Source organism: Ctenopharyngodon idella, chromosome 23 (genome assembly GCF_019924925.1).
Source record: "Ctenopharyngodon idella isolate HZGC_01 chromosome 23, HZGC01, whole genome shotgun sequence".
Taxonomy (NCBI): domain Eukaryota; kingdom Metazoa; phylum Chordata; class Actinopteri; order Cypriniformes; family Xenocyprididae; genus Ctenopharyngodon; species Ctenopharyngodon idella.
In genome coordinates this window covers 6,355,639-6,376,888 of record NC_067242.1, presented here as the reverse complement: position 1 = coordinate 6,376,888, position 21,250 = coordinate 6,355,639, and the positions used below count along the sequence as shown (strand labels likewise).

General features: G+C 34.8%; 2 protein-coding genes across 26 annotated transcripts in view; one reads left to right on the top strand and one right to left on the bottom strand.

Moving 5' to 3' along the window:
- LOC127505684 (NACHT, LRR and PYD domains-containing protein 12-like) overlaps window positions 1–19,160 on the top strand; it is a 113,689-nt gene extending 94,529 nt beyond the window's left edge. For all 4 annotated transcript variants that reach the window (XM_051881376.1, XM_051881374.1, XM_051881373.1 and 1 more), the window contains 2 exons: window positions 17,021–17,191; window positions 19,110–19,160. In XM_051881376.1, coding sequence (XP_051737336.1) covers window positions 17,021–17,191; window positions 19,110–19,113 — 175 coding nt within the window. In that variant the 3' untranslated portion in view covers window positions 19,114–19,160. The remainder of the gene's footprint in view (window positions 1–17,020; window positions 17,192–19,109) is intronic.
- The window catches only part of LOC127505693 (protein adenylyltransferase SelO-like), a 557,335-nt gene that overhangs the window by 102,713 nt on the left and 433,372 nt on the right, over window positions 1–21,250 (bottom strand). For 16 of the 22 annotated variants that reach the window (XM_051881412.1, XM_051881422.1, XM_051881413.1 and 13 more), the window contains exons 1-2: window positions 5,062–5,330; window positions 4,872–4,990 (exon numbers count right to left, since the gene is read on the bottom strand). In XM_051881412.1, coding sequence (XP_051737372.1) covers window positions 4,872–4,990; window positions 5,062–5,245 — 303 coding nt within the window. In that variant the 5' untranslated portion in view covers window positions 5,246–5,330. Of the gene's footprint in view, window positions 1–4,871; window positions 4,991–5,061; window positions 5,332–21,250 lie in introns of those variants that run through there. The other 6 variants (XM_051881414.1, XM_051881395.1, XM_051881401.1 and 3 more) reach the window with 6 other exon arrangements.

Genomic DNA, 21,250 nt, shown 5'->3' with positions numbered 1-21,250 from the left:
GTAAATACTACGCCGAATGAAAATGCAAACTCGTAGTATAGATACGCAGTAGCAGGAGACTGGGTTGACCCTTGATTCTTAATACTAACATGTTTCCCAGAAGACAAAAAAAGTACAATTTATTCTGTTCGTCCAATTCAAAAGTTTACATCCCCGACTCTTAATGTGTCGTGTTTCCTTCTGGAGCATCAGTGAATGTTTGAACCTCTTTTAATACTTGTGTTTGAGTCCCTCAGTTGTCCTCAGTGTGAAAAGATGGATATCAAAATCATACAGTCACTGCTGGAAAGGGTTCAAATATGCAGAAGATGCTGGAAAACTGAAGAATCTGCAGGACCTGGAGATTTTTTCTGAAGAACAGAGCTCAGTTTAACTGCTCAGAACAAACAAGGGACTCATGAACAACCATCACACAACAAAAAAACAGTCATGGATCATCCAGGTAACCACACACAGTATTAAGAATCAAGGGTATGTAAACTTTTGAATGGGGTCATTTTTATAAATTCAGCATTTTTTTTGTCTTGTGGACTTTATGTAAACAACTGTTATGTGAAATAGTTTATTAAGGACAGTACTAAATAAAAAATAACATGCAATTTTTATGATCCTCCTTATTTTGTTAAAATGATTCACATTTTTCTAGATTCTGCAAGGGGTATGTAAACTTTTGAGCTCAACTGTATAGACAGTGTATATAAGTAATTTATTATTTAGGAAAAAATGACAGAGTTTAGAGAGTTTATATATTTACAAGAGTGTGTTCACAGAAGAGTGACAGAAGTATTTTAAATGAATCTGTTACCAGCAAAGAGTGACAGATGATTTCATCAAAAATTCATTTTTTTATTGTTTTATATGATGATGACCTATTAAATTGTATCCTTAAATCTCATTATTTTACTGTTTTTTGTTAGTTTTTTGCTCATTGCTGTGTGATTGTTAGGATCTTTTTGGTGATTGTCAGTGTTGTTGATATGTGAGAACACTGAAAACATCAGCCTGTGATCACTGAATGTGACACAGTGACACTAGCAGCTCCATGATCTGCTCTCCACTATAGAGGCCTAAAGCTAGTAAGACTCACATATTTCTATATTCTAGTAGTTCCATTGGTTCTGTCATAGGAGACTCTGGTGTTGTGTTTAATTCATAGTTTATAGCGCCTCCTTGTGAACACTTGTCATTAATGCAGCTAGATCTTCTTAGTGGCCTCCTGTGTATTCTCCATTTATTTTAGTCTTTTTTTTTTTTATTTGGACATATATTTTGTTAAATTTATTTAGTTAAATAAAATAGAACGACCAGGTAGCTCATAATGTCCTGTGCCTTTCACCTGGTCTGCAATGATGAGACTAGACTTCGAAGGTCCACTCCATGATTTTAGAAGATAGTTTTCGATCTTCTAAGTGGATTATATTTACACGTATCTATATTTATTGAAATAATAATAATAAACATGTAACGACTCAAATTATTTTATTTATTAGCGTATTCAACTATTTATAATAATTGAAATAATTATTAATACCAATAATAAAACTGAATATTATTATTCAGTTAATTTATTAACATATTACTTTACTTTCAGCATTTATTTATTAACATATGTAACTATAAAAATTGAAAAAAATAATAAACACTAACTATTAAATAACTAACTATAAGTTATAACTGTTATTGTTTACAATCAGGCACGTGCACACATAGACATAAAAGGGGCTTGAGCCCCTGCCCTTTTTCTTCCTCGAGAGAAAGTGCCCTTTTTTTCTGCTTTTTTTTTATTTTATTTTTTTTTATTTTTAATAAATGAACATATATTCCTGTTTGCGCACAGCTTCCATGTCAAACAAATATATTTAGGCTGCTGAAAAAAAAAAAAAAAAAAATACTATATTAGGTCGGCTTTGTCGAGTTCAGATGCCCTCCCTCCTCGACACGCCATTCATTCCCGCACCCATGCGCGCCACGCCCCACCTCGTGTTTGCTGCTGACTGAAAACTTGTGACAACTATGCCCGGGAAAATGCAACTGCTGTCTGGCGATGAGAAGCGAAAAAGAAAAAAGCCCTAAATGGATCCATCCCGTGCATTTCTTTCAGGTACAGTATTGCATTAAAATACGAGAGGAACGTCGCCCAACGTAGCAAAGTAAAAGTACAGATTTTTCATTAGAAATGTACTCAAGTTAAAGTAAAAGTGCCCACATTTAAATCTACTCTAAAAAGTACAAATTTTCCAAAAAAATACTCAAGTAAATGTAACGAAGTAAATGTACTTCGTCACTACCCACCTCTGATTCCAACACATTAGGCCTAATTGATAATTAATTAAGAATATAAAAATGGTTGTGTCTTATTGGATGATGGAAACTCTCGGAGGACATTTCTCGGGAGTGACTCATTTTTGTGTTTATCTTATACATGTAGCTTTAATATCTTTGTTGTTATCTTTTTGCTTGTGGTATAGCCATATTTTTCTGTTTATTATTATTGATTGTATAATTTGTTGAATTTAATAAATTTTTTCTTGACTTTGATTTCGTTGTCTAATCCCTCTTTTATGTTACGGCTTGGAAGGAGCGGGTCGTAACACAGGCAGCTCATAATGTCCTGTGCTTTCACCTGGTCTGCTGTTATGACACTAGATGGTTTTGGATCTTCTAAATGGATTATATTTAGATATATTTATATTTACTGAAATATAATAATAATGATTAACATGTAACAACTCATATTATTATTTTTTTGTTATTTATTTTTTAACTTATTCAACTATTTATAATAATTGAAATAATTATTAATAATACAAATAATAAACATATTAACTATTTTATTAGCTACATGCTAATGATATATTTTATTGGACAAAACAGCATACTTTTAAAAAGAGTGTGGCAACACTATTTTACAGTGTCCTTGTTACACGGTACATGTAGTTATTAGAGTGATAACTATAAATTGGTCATAATAACACCATAATTATAACTTTTTAAATAATAATAATAAAAAAAAAAACTAAACTAAACCCTAATCCTACCCTAAACCTATAGTAAGTACATGTTAATTATTTTTACTTACATGTATAATTACACTAACTCGGACACCCTAAAATTAAGTGCTTATTACAGAAAAAAAAAAAAAAACTTTAAAGGAATATACTTGAGTGCTAAGCAAGTAAATGTGTAAATCAAGTAAAATCAAGAAAGTAAAAAAAGTAAATACTTTCAGAGGACCTTTCAACTTCAGTCCATATTAAAGTACTTTAAAAAAACTATAGGGTAACACTTTACATTAAGGTTCCCTTTGTAAAGGGTTTATAAAGGTGTTTGTTAATGAGTAATAAGTCATTTACAAATGTATTATAAATCATTAATAATGCAGTTATAACTGCATGAATAAAAAGGGCAACTTTAATGCAATACCTGCCAAATAGTGAGCCGTTTTTAACTCACATGTTATAAATGCTTAATAAATGTATTTATTAACACTTAACTCAAAACCAGATTTCTGGTTTATTTCATGATGCAGCAAAAATTGACTATCATAATTAGACTGAAGGGTGTTGTATTTGTGCTTTTCTTATTAATATCTCATGACTGCCACTTTTCTTACTATGTTGCTTACCAGAAGTTTCTGTCTTACCCATGATACTCTCCAAAAAGGTCATGATGCCTATCCACAGCAGTGTATAAAAACTGATTTCTTGTTTTTTAAAGATGAAATTCCAACTTTATTTTGAAAATAAAACCAAAGATAATAACCATAACTTGATTAGATATTAATAATGAAAAATTTAATTCCAGTATTAGTTACCTGTAAACCTTAATGTAGGGTGGACACTTGTGAAACATTTATTCATGAGTTATAAACATTAATAACCTGTGAAAGTGAACCTTAATGTAAAGTGAAAACCTGTGAACCATTTATTAACGAGTTATAAACTTTAATAACCTGTGAAAGTGAAACTTAATGTAAAGTGGAAACCTGTGAACCATTTATTAACGAGTTATAAACATTAATAACCTGTGAAAGTGAACCTTAATGTAAAGTGGAAACCTGTGAACCATTTATGAATGAGTTATAAACATTAATAACCTGTGAAAGTGAACCTTAATGTAAAGTGGAAACCTGTGAACCATTTATGAATGAGTTATAAACATTAATAACCTGTGAAAGTGAACCTTAATGTAAAGTGGAAACCTGTGAACCATTTATTAATGAGTTATGAACATTAATAACCTGTGAAAGTGAACCTTAATGTAAAGTGGAAACCTGTGAACCATTTATTAATGAGTTATAAACATTAATAACCTGTGAAAGTGAACCTTAATGTAAAGTGAACCACATGTGAACCATTTATTAATAAGTTATAAACATTAATAACCTGTGAAAGTGAACCTTAATGTAAAGTAGAAACCTGTGAACCATTTATTAATGAGTTATAAACATTAATAACCTGTGAAAGTGAACCTTAATGTAAAGTGGAAACCTGTGAACCATCTATTAATAAGTTTCAAAAATTAATAACCTGTGAAAGTGAATCTTGTTCAATGAACATGTAAATAAGTGTCTGAAACATTACATTCAGTTTGACCTAAGTATGAGCACAATGGCCTGAATAAGTTCAGAATGATGATGATGATGATGATGATGATGATGACTTTACTGGTATTTTAAAATGTGGACAAGAAAAATGATAAAGAATGGGTGGATGTGATCACACTTTTGACTGGTGGTAGTTTAGGTTTTACTCCTGCTCCATTGTATTTTTAAATTACATAAACACAGTTACTGCAACAATATCCCCAGGTTTTACTGCAGTGAAGCTCAGGTTTTCTGTAAATGATGATGATTGGATGGGTTTATTCACCTGTGACACAGCAGCCAGTGTCAGGGGCTCTTTCAGAGGGGTGGGCTGAGACTCTGAAAACACACATCCCTTCTCAGTACGAATAAAATGACCTTCAACCTCATCAAGAGGGAGAGCGTCTGTAAAACACACAGAACATGATTAAATCACAGTCAACGTGTAAAATAGCATATTGACATCTGAATCTTACCTATAAGTTTATGTGATAATGTCAGTGGTATTTCTCCACAGTATTTTACATTGCTATAAAAGTGACTCTTATCAAAATCTCTTTCATTACAACTTTCACTCTCACAGAATTCTTGTTCGTCGCTAAATGTAGCGCTGGCGACGGCCGAGAAAAATAAAAATAATGTGAAATCATGTTTTGTCATTACATCAAGCTCACAGACATCATCTTTTTTACTATTTGTATCCTGTTCTTCATTACATCACGGAAGTAGAAAAATACATCAGAACTGTTTCCTGTTACGCAAACAATCCTTGTGTTCCACCAGAGGGCGCTCATCGGCTCAAAAACCAGAATGCTCCATTTATGCTATATTCGGGACTTTTTATCTTTTTGGAAATGTATGCGCGCTTTAAACTATAACCGATTAAATCTATTAATTATATGGATTCAGAAGCTGTCGTACAAATGGAAACTCTCGGAACTTTCTCACTATAATGATTAAATAAGTATCTAGACCAATAATCACAGACGACTGTGATTGGCGCTGTAAAAAGTAACAGGTACCATGTGATCATTAATAATACTCCGAAATGAAGATTGAAATGAATGCAGCCTAATGAATATGTGATTTTTTTGTAAAAAAAAAAAAAAAAAAAAAAAAATGCAAACATGTTTTAAACCCCCAAACCCCTTTTGTGCATTGGCGTCTGGACACTTTTAAATTCAGCAACCCCAAAGCTATAAAAACGATTTAATTCACTTTTATAATTATATGCAGCTATTTATATTTATTAAAATATAATAATAATTGTTGCTATTATTATTATCATTAACATGAAACGATGTATAATAATGTTTAAATTGTTTTTGTTAATATTTATTTATTTTATTACCATATTTAACTATTTATGATAATTTGCATTTAGCCTACATTTATTCATTTTTAAATAAATTAAATAATAGACTTGTTACATACATGGACCGGCAATAGTTTTAGACTTAGAGATAATTCTTTATACTGCTATCAGAGTTTGGGGGAACATGTAGGTCCTATTTGAAGCTGTACCCCCCAAAAATGTGTAGGTCTAGTTTTTGGAGAAGACTGGAACTAAACAAGTAAGGAAAGGTGAGGAACCTCATGGTCAATCTTGTGATGTCAGCTAAAGTTATAGTTAATTAGTGGATGTGAAGAGGAGGAGGAATGAGTGGTTCTGAGTAACAAATTTAATAACAAGGGAAGCAGGACTAGATAGATTCTGTTTAGGTGAGATGTGGAATAATATGCTGATGAACGTGACATAAACAGACAGGTGACCTGTCTCGATCACCCGCTTTCACTACACAGAGCACACCGCCCTCTACCGGCTAAAACAAGAACGAATAATCTGTTATGGCTCCTAAATGCATTATCCGTGTCATATAAACATGTTTGTTTGGAGTTTATCAGCACACTAAACTGATTGAACTCAAGCAGTTTAATCACGTGCCGCTCTCGCGTGATCACAGATAAAAGTGAAAGTAAAAGAAAGCTGATGTTTCGCCATTTTAAACAGACTGTCGATTCCTTAAACTTTAAATTATTATTACAACTTTTATAAAACCTTAGACAGGAATTTATGTGAAGCGTGATGGAAGAGATGGAGGAGTTTGTGAATCGGGTGGCTGTGTAGATTTTGATGAAGGTGATTGTTCACATCTCCCTTTACAGGTGACTTACACATTAATATTTTCTCTGAAACCATTAATAAAGATGTTTAACAATGTTTAATTGTGTAATTAATTTTTTTTTTTTTTTTTTTTTTTCATGATTTCCATCCAGAGTCAGTGGACTGTTTTGACTGTTCAGCTTCATTATGGATGACACACAAACATCCAGAGATGAAGATTTTTCTCCAGGATTCAGGTACTTTGAATAAACACATTAAATAACCTTTTATATAATAAAAGATGTCTGTTTCAAATTTCTTGAAAACAGTGTCTAAACCCTCCTCAAGTGCTTTTCATTAAAAACGTTTTTAAGATCTTACATTATGATGATTATCATCAAAAATGATTAAATCTGTTCTGTTATAGTTCAGTTCAGCAGGAGAGATCAGAGCCAGAGCCCAGCTGTGTGTCTATGAGGAGTGACGGGTCTATGGGTCATCCAATATATTTTAAGAATGACGATACACAGACTGATCTCAGGTAAAACATTTCTAAAAGACATGATTGGCATTTTAATATTATGGTGTTTTTGTATTTTTTATTTATGATATTCATACAAGACATTGTTGTCTTCATCTGATGCAAGAGAGACACATCTATGAGTGTGCCTAGTTCAAATTCATGGCTTGGACTCAGATACAGCATTTCATTGAAAGAGACGTTTAGCCTATATTATTTTAAACACCCAGCTTAAAAGGACTACAGTTTTTTTGTTGGGTACCAGCACCAATATCAGAGTGTCGGATTCTTGATTCTCTTCATGATGTTTAAGGTCAATCCTGCCACAAAGATCAGCCGTAACAAAACCCGTCTGTGAGAAGAATGACCAGTCTATGAATCAACTACAGGACTTTGATGAAAGCAGGTATATGTGTCAAGTAAATTGTGAGATTATTTTGTTGAGATAATACACATTTCATAAACCTTATGATATATTATTGGTCATGATACAGAGAACAAATAAGACATTTTACTCTATATAGCTATCTCTATATTTAACTCGCGAAACCATGGTATTTTAATTTTACAGCCATGAAGGACTCAAGTTTAGATCAAATCTGATGAAGAAGTTTGAGCATCTGTATGAAGGAATAGCAAAGCAGGGAAACCCAACACTCCTGAATGAGATCTACACAGAGCTCTACATCACAGAGGGTGACAGTGGAGAGATCAGTAATGAGCATGAGGTGAGACAGATTGAGACACAATCCAGGAGAGCAGCAACAGAGGACACACCGATCAAATGCAATGACATCTTCAGACCTTTACCTGGACAAGACAAACCCATCAGAACTGTGCTGACAAAGGGAGTCGCTGGCATTGGAAAAACAGTCTCTGTGCAGAAGTTCATCCTAGACTGGGCTGAAGGGAAAGTGAATCAGGACGTCCAGCTCATATTTCCACTTCCTTTCAGGGAGCTCAATTTGATGAAGGACAACACACTCAGTCTTTCAGATCTTCTTCATGTCTTTTTCCCTGAAACAAAAAAAATGGAAATATCCAGTGACAAATATAAAGTGTTGTTTATCTTTGATGGTCTGGATGAGTGTCGTTTTAACTTACATTTTCAAAGGAATGAGACTCTACGAGATGCAAACAAAAAGAAATCAGTGGACGTGCTGCTGATGAACCTCATTGCGGGGAAACTGCTTCCCTCTGCTCTCATCTGGATCACCTCCAGACCAGCAGCAGCTGAACTCGTCCCCTCTGAGTGTGTCCATCGAGTGACAGAGGTACGAGGCTTCAATGAGCCACAGAAGGAGGAATACTTCAGGAAGAGAATCAGTGATCAGAGTCTGGCCAATAAAATCATCTCACACCTGAAGTCATCAAGGAGCCTCTACATCATGTGCCACATCCCAGTGTTCTGCTGGATCTCAGCCACTGTTCTAGAGAAGATGTTGAGTGAAGCAGAGAGTGGAGAGATTCCCAAGACTCTCACTCAAATGTACACACACTTCCTGATCCTTCAGACCGACATTAAACATGAGAAGGACTATGAGAAGAACCTGACAGATGAAGACATGATCCTCAAGCTGGGGAAAGTGGCTTTTCAGCAGCTTGTGAAAGGCAATGTGATCTTCTATGAGGGAGACCTGAGAGAGTGTGGCATTGATGTGACAGAAGCATCAGTGTACTCTGGATTGTGCACTCAGATCTTCAGAGAGGAGTCAGGCTTGTATCAGGGGAAAGTCTTCTGCTTTGTTCATCTGAGCGTTCAGGAACATCTAGCAGCTTTATATGTGCACCTCTGCTTCACAAACAACAACAGAAATGTGTTTGACTCAGTCACCAAACCAGGTTTGTTGTCTATGTTTAAGGACCGGTTTCAACACAATTCATCAAAACATGTTTTATTTTCTGAGCTCCATCAGAGAGCTGTGAATGAGGCTCTACATAGTAAAAATGGACATCTAGACCTTTTCCTGCGGTTCCTTCTGGGTCTGTCAGTGGATTCTCTTCAGATTCTCCTACAGGGACTAATGACACTGAGAAGAAGCAGATCTGACAGAAATGAGAAAACAGTTGAGTACATCAAGGAGAAGATCAGGACCATTGACTCTCCAGAGAAATCCATCAATCTGTTCCACTGTCTGAATGAACTGGGTGATCATTCACTAGTGGAGGAAATACAACAGTATCTGCAATCTGGAACAATAAGTGAAGCCAGACTCTCTTCATCTCAGTGGTCAGCTGTAGTTTTTGTGTTGCTGACATCAGAGAAGAAGCTGGATGAGTTTGATATTAATAAATTTGTTGGAGAAAACAATAAAGCTGAAAAACTGACGGTTCTTCAGAAGCTGCTGCCTGTGATTAAAGTTCAGTAAGTATCAGTGAGAACAATCACTTCACTGTTAAAACAAAAGAAAATCAAAAGCTCATAAATCTTAAAAACAAACAAACATTTATTGTATCAGTTATTGGAGCAATATGGCAGCATGCTTGAAACACAGTTTTGATTACAACAATATAAATGTACCCTGATTGTTTTTATTGTTTTTCTGAAATGTATTTCTTAAATGATGAGGAGATGTGATTGAGAAACAATACAAGCTATACTCAAACTCCTATTAAAGACAATATATTCAACATGAGGATTAGTTTGAAACAAACAAGTTTAATGTTAGAAATGAATTAGTATTTAAACCATTGATATGGATTTGGTCAACGTTAAAGCCAATGTCTTTGCAAATTGTCAAATTTGCAAAGCTATTGTTGCAAATTTGACAATAAAACTTGACTACTTAACTAAGGTTGTTTATCAACATTTTAACAATTACATTTTAAACCCACAAACAAAGCCCAGCTCTTATAATACAGGGAAAAACTAGACAGAGCCAAAGACTGAAATATAAAAGGCAAAGGGCAAAATCTATAGGAAATATGATATCCTAATATGTATAATACATCATGTGTAATATGACATAATAAAGCACAAAATATTATAAAAAAAAAAAAAAAAAGAAGCTATCATGGTTGAGATATCGGTTGATGGTTGTAAAATTCATGTCATGGGAATAATTTGTCTTAATTTTATGCTAGACAAAGAGATCCCCTGATCCAGAACTATATAGTAGTTTTCCTGGCAGCAATGGGAAAAAAATCAAATATTTGTATGTTTATTAGTTATTCAACTGCAAGGCATTAATCCAAGAATTAATGATAATGAATCCAACTCCAAGTCTAGCCCAAGCATGCAATTTCATGGTCTTACATTTAGAGTAAAGCGTGGAGTTAGTTGGGATAATTTTATGTTGTAAATGTTGTGTCTGTTCAGCCTGTGCAGAATCTTGAACTGAACAGCTTTTGATCTTTTGCACTCTGAGAGTTTGTTTTTCTGAGTCCACACCATGTCCCATTTGTCCCAAATTGTCTAATTTTTCTCTATTTTCTATTGCTTTTTGTTTTCAGTTCATAGTGTTTAACAAGTATGATTTTCATCTCTCTAAAGTCTGAGTGATTGTGGAGTCACAGAGAAAGATTGTGCTGCTCTGACTTCAGTTCTGAGATCAAACCCCTCACAGCTGAGAGAACTGGATCTGAATAAGAAAAAACTACGAGATTCGGGTGTGAAGCTTCTTTCTGTTGTACTGGAAGATCCTGACTGTAAACTGGAGAAACTCTGGTAAGATCATCTCTCACATAGTCAGACATGTTTTTGTCTTCTGTAAGACTAAATCAGGGTTTCTGAAATCCGGCACTGGAGGGCCGCTGCCCTGTAGAGTTTAGCTCAAACCCTGATCAAACTCTCCTTCCTGTAACTCTGAAGACCTGGATTAGCTTGTTCAGGTGTCTTTGATTAGAGTTGGAGCTAAACTCTGCAGGACAGCGGATTTGAGGAATTGTATAATGAAAAATGTAATAATTTTAAATATTTGTACTGGAAAACAAAAATACTGAGTAAGGAAAGTTTTTTTTCAGTGTATTATTTAGGAAATCAGCTTTTAAAATATATTTTCAGTAAACAGTATATTTCAGCGCAAATAAATGATTCTGAAGATGAACTCTGGTATGAACTAGTGACAGTATTACTTCTTCATATCACTGTTATTTTTATCATGATATACAGTATTGTCACATTATTGAATGACATTACAAAAACAGGTTGAAACCATAAATATATGTATATAGAAATGTATAAAGTTTGTGCAGCGCAGGGCTTTTCCTATCATTATTTCTAAGGATGCTGTTTTTTAGAAGGAAGCTGTCTGACTCTGAGATGAAGAACATGAACTTGGTTTTGTGTAACATTAGCAACACATTATTAGCTGTTTGATAACGTAGTCAAGCTAAAGGCTAATCATATCAATTTCGGTTATGTGTCGACTTTCATTCAAATTCTGATATTAACCAAGCCAGCTGATTTGGTCAGTCACACTTTTAAATACATTTTAGCTTTTTTATAATAAACTTGCAAATTCACACTCCATGTACCATTCAAGTGGTTTTACTGATTACAGACGTGAGGTTGTCATGGCAACCAGATATTCGAAAACGCATTAGATGGGATTGTGTTCGTGGTGTAAACGCTCATGTGGTCGAAAGTGTTGGAACAGCTGCCTACTGTCTGCCTACTGACACAATAAACATTATGGGAAGCGTGCAAAACAGTCGGGATTTAAAGTTTGATGCAAAAACTGCATTTTTCAGGCTGGATCAAGCTAATGCACATGCGCAGTCCTAAGTGTGCCTCTCTATCCACCTCTATCCATTCCTGACGAGCCTACTGCGTTTTGAATTAAATTTTCCATTTAAAAAGACTGAAACAAATTATTTCAAATTTCAAAAAAAGGGTTATTCATGGTCTGTTGAAAGTACCTTGTTGATGCTTTTACACTTTTAAATGCCCTTTTAATGTTCAATGGTTGAATAATGAGTAGAATAATGTCATCTCATTATACCCAGTTAAAAAAAAAAAAAAAAAAAAAAACATTGTGTTTATAGAGTGAGCCTTTCACTAATTGTTTAAAAAGTTACACCCATAATTCAGGCAAAGTCATGGGGCGTAGGAATAAGGTGGATAGGAAGCGCGCATCTGACTGTTTCTATAGGAACCGGAGCTTCTAACGGCTGCTGTAGTGACGCAATGACTTTACCATTTGGCGATAGGCTCTTATTTAGATGGCGGGACTTATTTCGCGTTGCACTTTCTCCAATTCATAATAATACAAGTGCACCGTCTTTCTATATATAAAGTTGAAGTACCTGCTGAAATTTTCCCTTCCAAATGTGCATTCTGAATAATAAATACATTTATTTCCCAACTAACCTGCTGCAGTCCAGTGCTCGTCTTCACATTAACAGTTTTTCTCTTACTAATCATATTTCACCTGTTGAGTTAAATGAATTTGACTGATAAACACCCTTATAGAAATAACCATGGCTTTATTATAGTAAAAGTGTAGTAACCATGTTTTTTCACAGATTGATTGCCCTTTGTATTACCAGTTTTACTACAAATACCATAATTAAAATATGGTTAGCAAAACCATGGTTAATTTGTGGTTACCATGGTTTAACTACAATAACCATGTTTTTAAAAATGAATAAATAAAATATGTTGATTCTGATCTTATTCATCAGGTCTCACACACTGCAGCGTCGCGGTCACTATTTAGACGAGCTCTGACACCGTGTGGTGAAATAATCACAGATGTTTACAGGCCACGGCTTTCTCAGATCAGCTTATGTTGATTAAAACTACAAATTCTGTTGAGTTTGGAAAATTCTGTACACATTAATCATCAGAATATCTCTTCTCCTGTCTCTGGAAATGTCTGGATTTTGAAATCATCCTGCAGTTGCTCATTTTAAGAGGAGTTTATTCAACTAGGCGATTACAGCACAATGAAAATATGTACATAACTGGAAGAATCGATACACTGCTTCGACAAGCACTTCCAGTGATCAATTCCACTGCTGTGATAAAGGTCTATTGAGTAACATTTGGATGTAAACATGGCTGCGGGAACTAGGGTTGCTGAGGGTGCTGCAGCACCCCCTGTCAATGAGTTTTAGGGGATAAAATTATTGACTGCAGGAGGACTTTAATCTTTAAAAATGAAGATTGTCCCCCGGTTTCACAGACAAGGCTTAAGTTAGTTGTTCATTTTCTACTATTAGTACGCCATTTTGGGTTTAACTTCCCCAATAGTGTAAACACTGAGCCTCCCAGACACCATCAAAACATTAAGAGCGGTCTGCTCAGATCGTCAGTCTCTTTCCAGCTCAATCTATCCATGGGTTTCATGTGACGTTTTATTGCCTCCATTTTTGTGTCCGGTCACAGCTGCGTGACCTGTTTCAGTCTATAGTCACAGCAGCCTCAACTACAAGAGGAAGATCAACGAAACACTCCTAGAAAGTTCACAACAAGGTTACAATATGCCTGGGATATGTGGTGCTGTTAGCTGTAATAACAGTCGTCAGAGAAACCCCGAACTACAATTTTATTCAATCCCAAAGGAGTTAGATCGGCAGAATTGTTGGCTTCAATCACAAGGGACCACACCACTGGCAGCCAAACAGCAATGCGCAACATTAATAACTACTGGGACTGTCATTTACATAACAATATAATGAGACCACTATTGTAATAAAACGTTGTGAATTCAGAATGTTTAACTCCAGTAGACACGCACTTCCCACAACAACGCGCTGAAACAACGTTGTTTCAGCGCGTTGTTGTGGGAAGTTCGTGTCTACTGGAGTTAAACATTCTGATTAGCACACAACTTAGTTCAAGCTTCACTTGTGCATTCGCGTCATTTTGTGCAAATAAAAATCGTAATATTACATTTATGTAGTAGCCTATAAATATCTGATTAATCTCATATAGGATGCGTTTTGTTGAGGTAAATAACCTGCAGAGCTTTATTGTACTGATGATCATCTTGCTCTCAAACAGCAACGCACAACATTAATAACTATGATTGGGGCTGTCTTATTCATAACATTATAATTGTATACACTATTGTAATAAAACGTGAATTCTTTGGGTTTAGTTGATGTTTCGGAGTGTTGTTACGGGAAGAATGTATCCACAACAGCATTATTCTGACTACGTAGTTCAAGTTCATCTGTGCGTGATTTTGTGCAAATAGTTGTAATATTATTTTTATTTTGTATAAATATCTGAATTATCTTATATAGGATGTGTTCCTTTGAGTTAATGAACCTTCTAGCTTCAGTTTATGGTATTCATTCTCTTCAGCTTCAGCGTGCGCAGCTCAAACAGCAATGATGATATTACAGTCATTAAAGATGTTTACTATTACTGTAATATTAAAAATGTTTCATTTTTTTTTTTCAAAAACATTAATGCATTATTTTTTATAACTAGCACTTGTACTGTTCTCGTATTATTTTCATCAACGTATGGTTTGATTAAAATCATTTCCTTATTTCCAATTATTTATTCCACCATGGCACATGCATTTTGTTTCTTTATTGTCTAAATAATGTTGTCAAATGACTTGTTTACATTTAGGTATTTTATGTTATTTTATTTATATTTTTGTTAGGTAATAGATTTTTTGGTAACACTTTCTCTGGTTTATGGCGATGAACATGTACAAGATATCCACCTTATTCTCGTGGGCACTACTGTAGAAATGTTTTTAAGGGACAAAACACAGTTGGAGGTAATAAAAAAAGGATCACAAACAATAACAAATGGTTTTTTCCAAATATCGATATTTTTCACAAATAGTCTCATTTAGATCATTGCTGTTTGAGCTGCTCGCGCTGAAGCTGAAGAGATGAACACCCGTAAACTGAAGCGCTTTGCTAGAAGGTTAATTAATTCAACAGAACACATTATATATAGGATAATTCAGATATATTTATACAAGATAAACATAATATTACAACTTAAATTTGCACAAAATCATGCACTTTTACATTTTTAATAAAACATTGTTTAGTATGTTTTTAAAGCTATTTTAAATATGAGGACTCATGAAATGTCCTCATACTTCATGTTTACGTAGTAATACCAGTGTAATACCCATGTCATTATACAAATTTATCATAAATCACAGTTTTTTTTCCTCACTAATGGAGTGTTTGAGTGATGGGCTGGGTCATTTACCAGTCCCAGAAATTCATAGATTCACTTGCAAACATTAGCAGTACAACACATTCAGAACAAAAGCCAAATGGTTTACAAGATAAGATTGCCACAGATAATGACTAAAATGTTAGTAGTTGTCAACCATACATCCTACTCTAGTTTTACCACACTATATAGATCTGGATAGTCAACAGTTCTAGAATTTCAGTCAAATACATGCTGTTTTCACTGTATAAAACCAACAATGCTTAAAATGGCCTTTCATATATGTTAATACATTAAAAACAAGACAAGGTGAAGAATAGCAGTCACAGCAGCAATCGTTCTCCACTCCGCCACGTTTAAAGTTTATGACATGCCCAACTCTGAAACTTAAAGTATGAGTATGTGTGCGACCGATGGTTAAATATGGTTTAGATAAAGGGGTTTGGGTGGCTAATAATCTAAATTTAACCTGGTAAAAATATTTTTTTAATGTTACCCTGTTACATTTCATCTGCAAAAACAATGTGGACTATTATAAGGCTCCGTTAGGCCATGAGGTTTTAAATGCATCATTACACAACACATGAAGAGAGTCTCCGCATGAAAGACCCACGACTGGCACATCAACAAGCTACTTCTTTTCTCTTCAATACGGTAGAAATTTAAATAAAACGTGGAGGAGTTTAACTGTGACAAGATGATTGACAGGCCAGTTTACAGTGCAGGATGCGTGATAGTTCGTCCCAAAGCTTGTCTACTCTTTCGCTACACACTCAAAAGTATGAACTTTTTCTTCACAAAAAGAGTGCATCATTTTTGGGTAAAGTATAAGCAGGTGAATTGGGATGCAGCAACTATCTTGCAGAGTTTAGCTTTAACCCCAATAAAACACACCTGAAGCAGCGAATCAAGATCTTACTAGAAACTTACAAGAAACTTCCAGTCAGGTGTGTTGAGGTAAGTTGGAGCTAAACTCTGCAGGACAGTGACCCTCCAAGGACAGAGTTTAGACACCCCTGCAATAGAGGTATATTTTACATATTTTTATTTTATTTTGATATTTAGACAGTTTTTCATTTACTGATGAGAAGATTTTTACTAAAAGCATGATAATATAAAATGTGGCTTGGTGCTCCTGTTTTTGACCCACCAACCATTACTAATATTTTATGTAGTAGATCAGGGTTTAGAGTTTAGCTTCAATCTTAATCAGACATGGATTACTTAAAACCCCTGTTGTAGAAGAATCAAACATCTGTTGATGTAATGAGTGCATTTTTAGTTAGGAACTGTTGTTGTCAAATATTTTTTTTTTTTATTGTTTCACCTTTTAAATCAGTATAAAATACCAGTATTTTCCATCATAATATGGTATAACTGGTTTTGCATATATCATGGCAAGCCTAGTTGGCACCCCTAATTTTGCTCTTGACCGAAGAAACCAAATACAAAGAACCATATGAACAGACAAAACATGACAACCTGATCCTCTCTTTGCTTATTCTATACTTGTTCTGAAATCATTGAAAAAAGTTGATTTTGTTTTGAGCCTTCACCACAACATCAGTGGATCATACAATATTTAACAAACAACAAGTTAATATATTTAAGACATATATATTAGACATATTTAATGGTCTGTGTAGAATTGTGACTTGTACCTGTTGATCTGAACTGAGAGAGTGAAGAGTGTGTCATTGTTCTCTACAGGTTGAGGGATTGTGGAGTCACAGATGAAGGTTGTGCTGCTCTGGCTTCAGCTCTGAGATCAAACCCCTCACACCTGAGAGATCTGGATCTGTCTGGGAATAAACTAGGAGATTCAGTTCATCTGCTCTCTGCTGTACTGGAGGATCCTCACTGTAAACTGGAGATACTGTGGTAAGATTGTCTCTCTGATAGTCACACGTGTCTTTGTCCTCAGTAAGATGAATCATTTGATGTATTGATTCTGATACTGAAGATGAACTCTGTTATGAACTGGTGACTGTATTACCTTTTCATATCACTGTAATTTTTATCATGATGTACAGTATTGTCAATATTGAATGACATTACAAAAACAAGATGAAACCATACACAGTAAAAATGTATAAAGTAAAGCAATATTTCAAACAGATTAAAGTGAAAAAAAAAAAAAAAAAAAAATCCCAAACTATAAAGAACAATAATAAAGATAATGTATAAAATAATAAAATAATAATAATAATTAAAAAAAATAAATAAATCATTTTCGACAAATATCTGGATGTGTTTTCTAGGCTGGCATGGTTTAGTTCAGATTAAAATAAATATTAAGGACCCCCTGTGGTGAAAATCAAGTTTTTAATGTTGTTTATACGTCCATGTGATGTTTTTATGCTTTAAGACAAACCATGTGCAAATTCATCAGTCAACACCATTGCTGAGCAGTTTCTCCTTAAAACTGCAGTGAACCAAAGACGTGTTTGAAACCGTCCCTAATTCCTACCAAATATGAAACCAATCCCGTCAATGTGTGGGGCTTTTCCTATCATTTCCTATCATTATTTCTAAGGATGCTGATTTTCAGAAGAAAGCTGTCAGACTCTGAGATGAAGAACGGGAACATGGTTTGTGTAACATTAGCAACACATTATTAGCTGTTTGATAATGTAGTCAAGCCAAAGGCTAATCATATTAATTGCCGTTATGTGTCAACTTTCATTCAGATTCTGAATTGATTATATATATCCTAGAAAGGATTGGATTATATAAAGTCTAAATACATTGTAGCTTTTCTATAGTGAACAAATTCACACTCTGTACCATTCAAGTGGTTTTACTGATTACATAGAGCAGCAGCAGTGAGGTTGTCATGGCAACCAGATACATCGCACACAAATCACTTTCACTACACCTGTTCAACACGTTGAAAATAATGCACTGTATACCCACTGCTTTAAAACAGATATCTGTTGGGCTTGATTAAAGTTAAACATACATCTTAAAGTTAAACACACATCTTAAAGTTAAATCACACATCTTACTGAAAATGGCAAATTAAGCAGTTTATATTTAAAAATCTTTAAGTTTTGTTCTGTGTAAATTGAATAACATTTGGATGTAATGGTCCTCTTCCTGACATGAATGCAAGAGCCGCTACAACAGAGCGTCTTGAAGATCACCTGTATGAGATTGTCCAGGTCCAGAGTCATCAAACATGACATCAGCATCTTCATCTGACTTTATTTTAGTTAGATACAGATTTCACTGCAGTTGTAAAAAAAAAAAAAAAAAGCTAAATGTCCATTCGGCCACACTACAAAAAAGCAGTATATCTCATAGGCTGTTATCCGCCCAAATGCAGATTCGTCACATGACTACTTACACAATAAGATTGGGTGAGGGAAATCAAAGTTTGATTTTTGATTTATTAATTTTTTACAAAATAATCTAAATTATAAAAATAAACTACATTATATGCATATATTACTTTTGAAAATATTAATTAAAAATATATATTTAGTCAAATCTTGGATCCTAACCTCACAAACTACTCCTGTGGTTGTAAATAGAAACATTTGACCTTCTCCAAACACAAATACACACTGGAGTGTTTACCAAATCTGTTTCATTAATATGATATTATATTATTACAGTATCAGCTGATGGTGCTCTTGCTCTTGGTGTGCGTGTGCTTAGCTCCCTCCAGAAACCCCCGCAGAACTGGACCTGCCTGTTCAATTCACTCTTCCTCTTCTTTTCAGTTTCTGGTTCAAAGTATATGGCTGAATTAAAGTAATATTTCAACTTGCCATTGTCTATCTGTATACTACAGTTGACCGAGTGGATCAGGCAGTCTGAGCTGGTGTGATGGAGTGGAGGTGGGACTAATTTGCATATTCATGATGCCACTTACAATAAATGAAGCAATGGTGTAGAGTTACATTTTAGCTGTTTTAAGGCATGAGGAAATTATTGTCCCAGGAAAAAAAAAGTGTTTAAATATGTCATTGTAATTATCAAAGATGAGTTTGAAGAGATACAATTATTGACTGAAGGGGGACTTTAACCTTTACAGGTGAAGTTTGTAAAATTTATGTTAAAATACATTCTCTTAACCCAGTTTATTGTTCATTGTCTACTATTAGTATGCCATTAATGGGTTTAACTTCCCTAATAGTGTAAACATTGAGTCTCTTTTAGCCAGTGGGTGTTTCGCTCCAGCCAATATCAGCGCATGTGAGTGCAAGACCTTATCTTCTGTGTCTGAGGCTCAGGAAGCCCCGCTAAAGGCAGACTAACACTGGATTTTGCTGTCGCAGACAGATTTCCAAGGTCCGCAACAAAACCCCCGATCAGTGTCATACCGGTGCTCGTTGTGGTCTCTGATGCTCTGATGATCAAATATGATCATGTCAGTAACGTGATCAGAGCCTGTCTCCAGCAGTCACAGATGCTGCGATATTTTCAAACCTGTTTAATATTTTCACGATGAAACAACTTGGTAAACTGCTCTAATGATATATGCACCTTAATGTACATGAATGCAAGGTGACAATTTGATCATAATTGTTTTATACTAATAATCTAACAAGAAATATATTTTTAAAATGTAAATAAGTGGTCTTGGCTCTACACTTAACATTGATATATTTGATTTACCATCAGTTTTTGCTGAATAGACATTAGACAGCCAGCCTGTGTGTGTTTCTGCCCAATATTTTTTTTCTGTACATATGACGTGGGCAGCGAGCATAAGCGGCTCTCTAATGTCTCTCATGAAGTCATGTGAGAAAACATTTTTTCGTTGTTGGTTGGGGTTGTTGCTTGGCCAAAGATCTTGTAGTTTGTGCAGCTTATCAGCATTGTGTTGTGTAGTATGAGCCCTGCTTAGACAAGAAGACGGCAGACGACAAGAAAACTTGTGTAGTGTGAGCACCGTGACGATTCATGTAGTCTCATAGTTCTGTACTGTGAGTCTGTCTTTAGTTCTGTCTTGACACAAAACATTTCACTAATGCTGCTGTTGCTGATTGCAATCTGTAACATGACAGATTACTAGGCACTGTAATTGTTTTAATGATGACATAATTCTTGTTTATTATGTGCTTCTGGTGGTGTTCTGCCTATGAGGAGGGCCCAAATGTGAATGTTGTGTTTACAAACAGTAACTGAAAATTTCTGTATAGTGTGCATTAAGTATTTGGTGTTGTTTGATAAAAAGCGTAGCGAAAACAAAAATCAGAATGGTTGTTTGAAAACGTATTTACACAGCATGCATGTTGTTAACAAATTTTAACCGGTTGATGGAAAAGAAGCCAATGTGCGTACAAGAAACTTCCAGTCAGGTGTGTTGAGGCAAGTTGGAGCTAAACTCTGCAGAACAGTGGCCCTCCAAGGACAGAGTTTAGACACCCCTGCAATAGGTGGATCATTGTGACCATCTAGTGGTTAAAGTGGATATTTTACATAATTTTATTTTATTTTGATATTTAGACAGTTTTTCATTTACTGATGAGAAGATTTTTATTGAAAGCATGATAACATAAAATGTGGCTTGGTGCTCCTGTTTTTGACTCGCCAACCATTCTTTGATTATTACTTTACCTGCATCAGGGTGTTGGTTCAGTGACGGAGAGGTGAGGTAAGGATCTCTATCAACAATATGCATTTATCTTTACAAAAAACAAAACAAACTCAATATAACCAAGGTAACAAATGAACAGGGACAAGCAAAGTAACTAAATACAGAGAACCATATGAACAGACAAAACATGACAACCTGATCCTCTCTTTGCTTATTTTGTACTTGTTCTGAAATCACTGAAAAAAGTTGATTCCCTTTCGTGGGAACTGTCGACGCTGCGTATAACGCATTGGGAACCTTCTGCGTGTTTGCGTCATTGAAGCACTCATGTATCTAACCAATCGCGTAGCGAGACTCAGAGGCGGTGACGTCACGACCAGGAAACTATA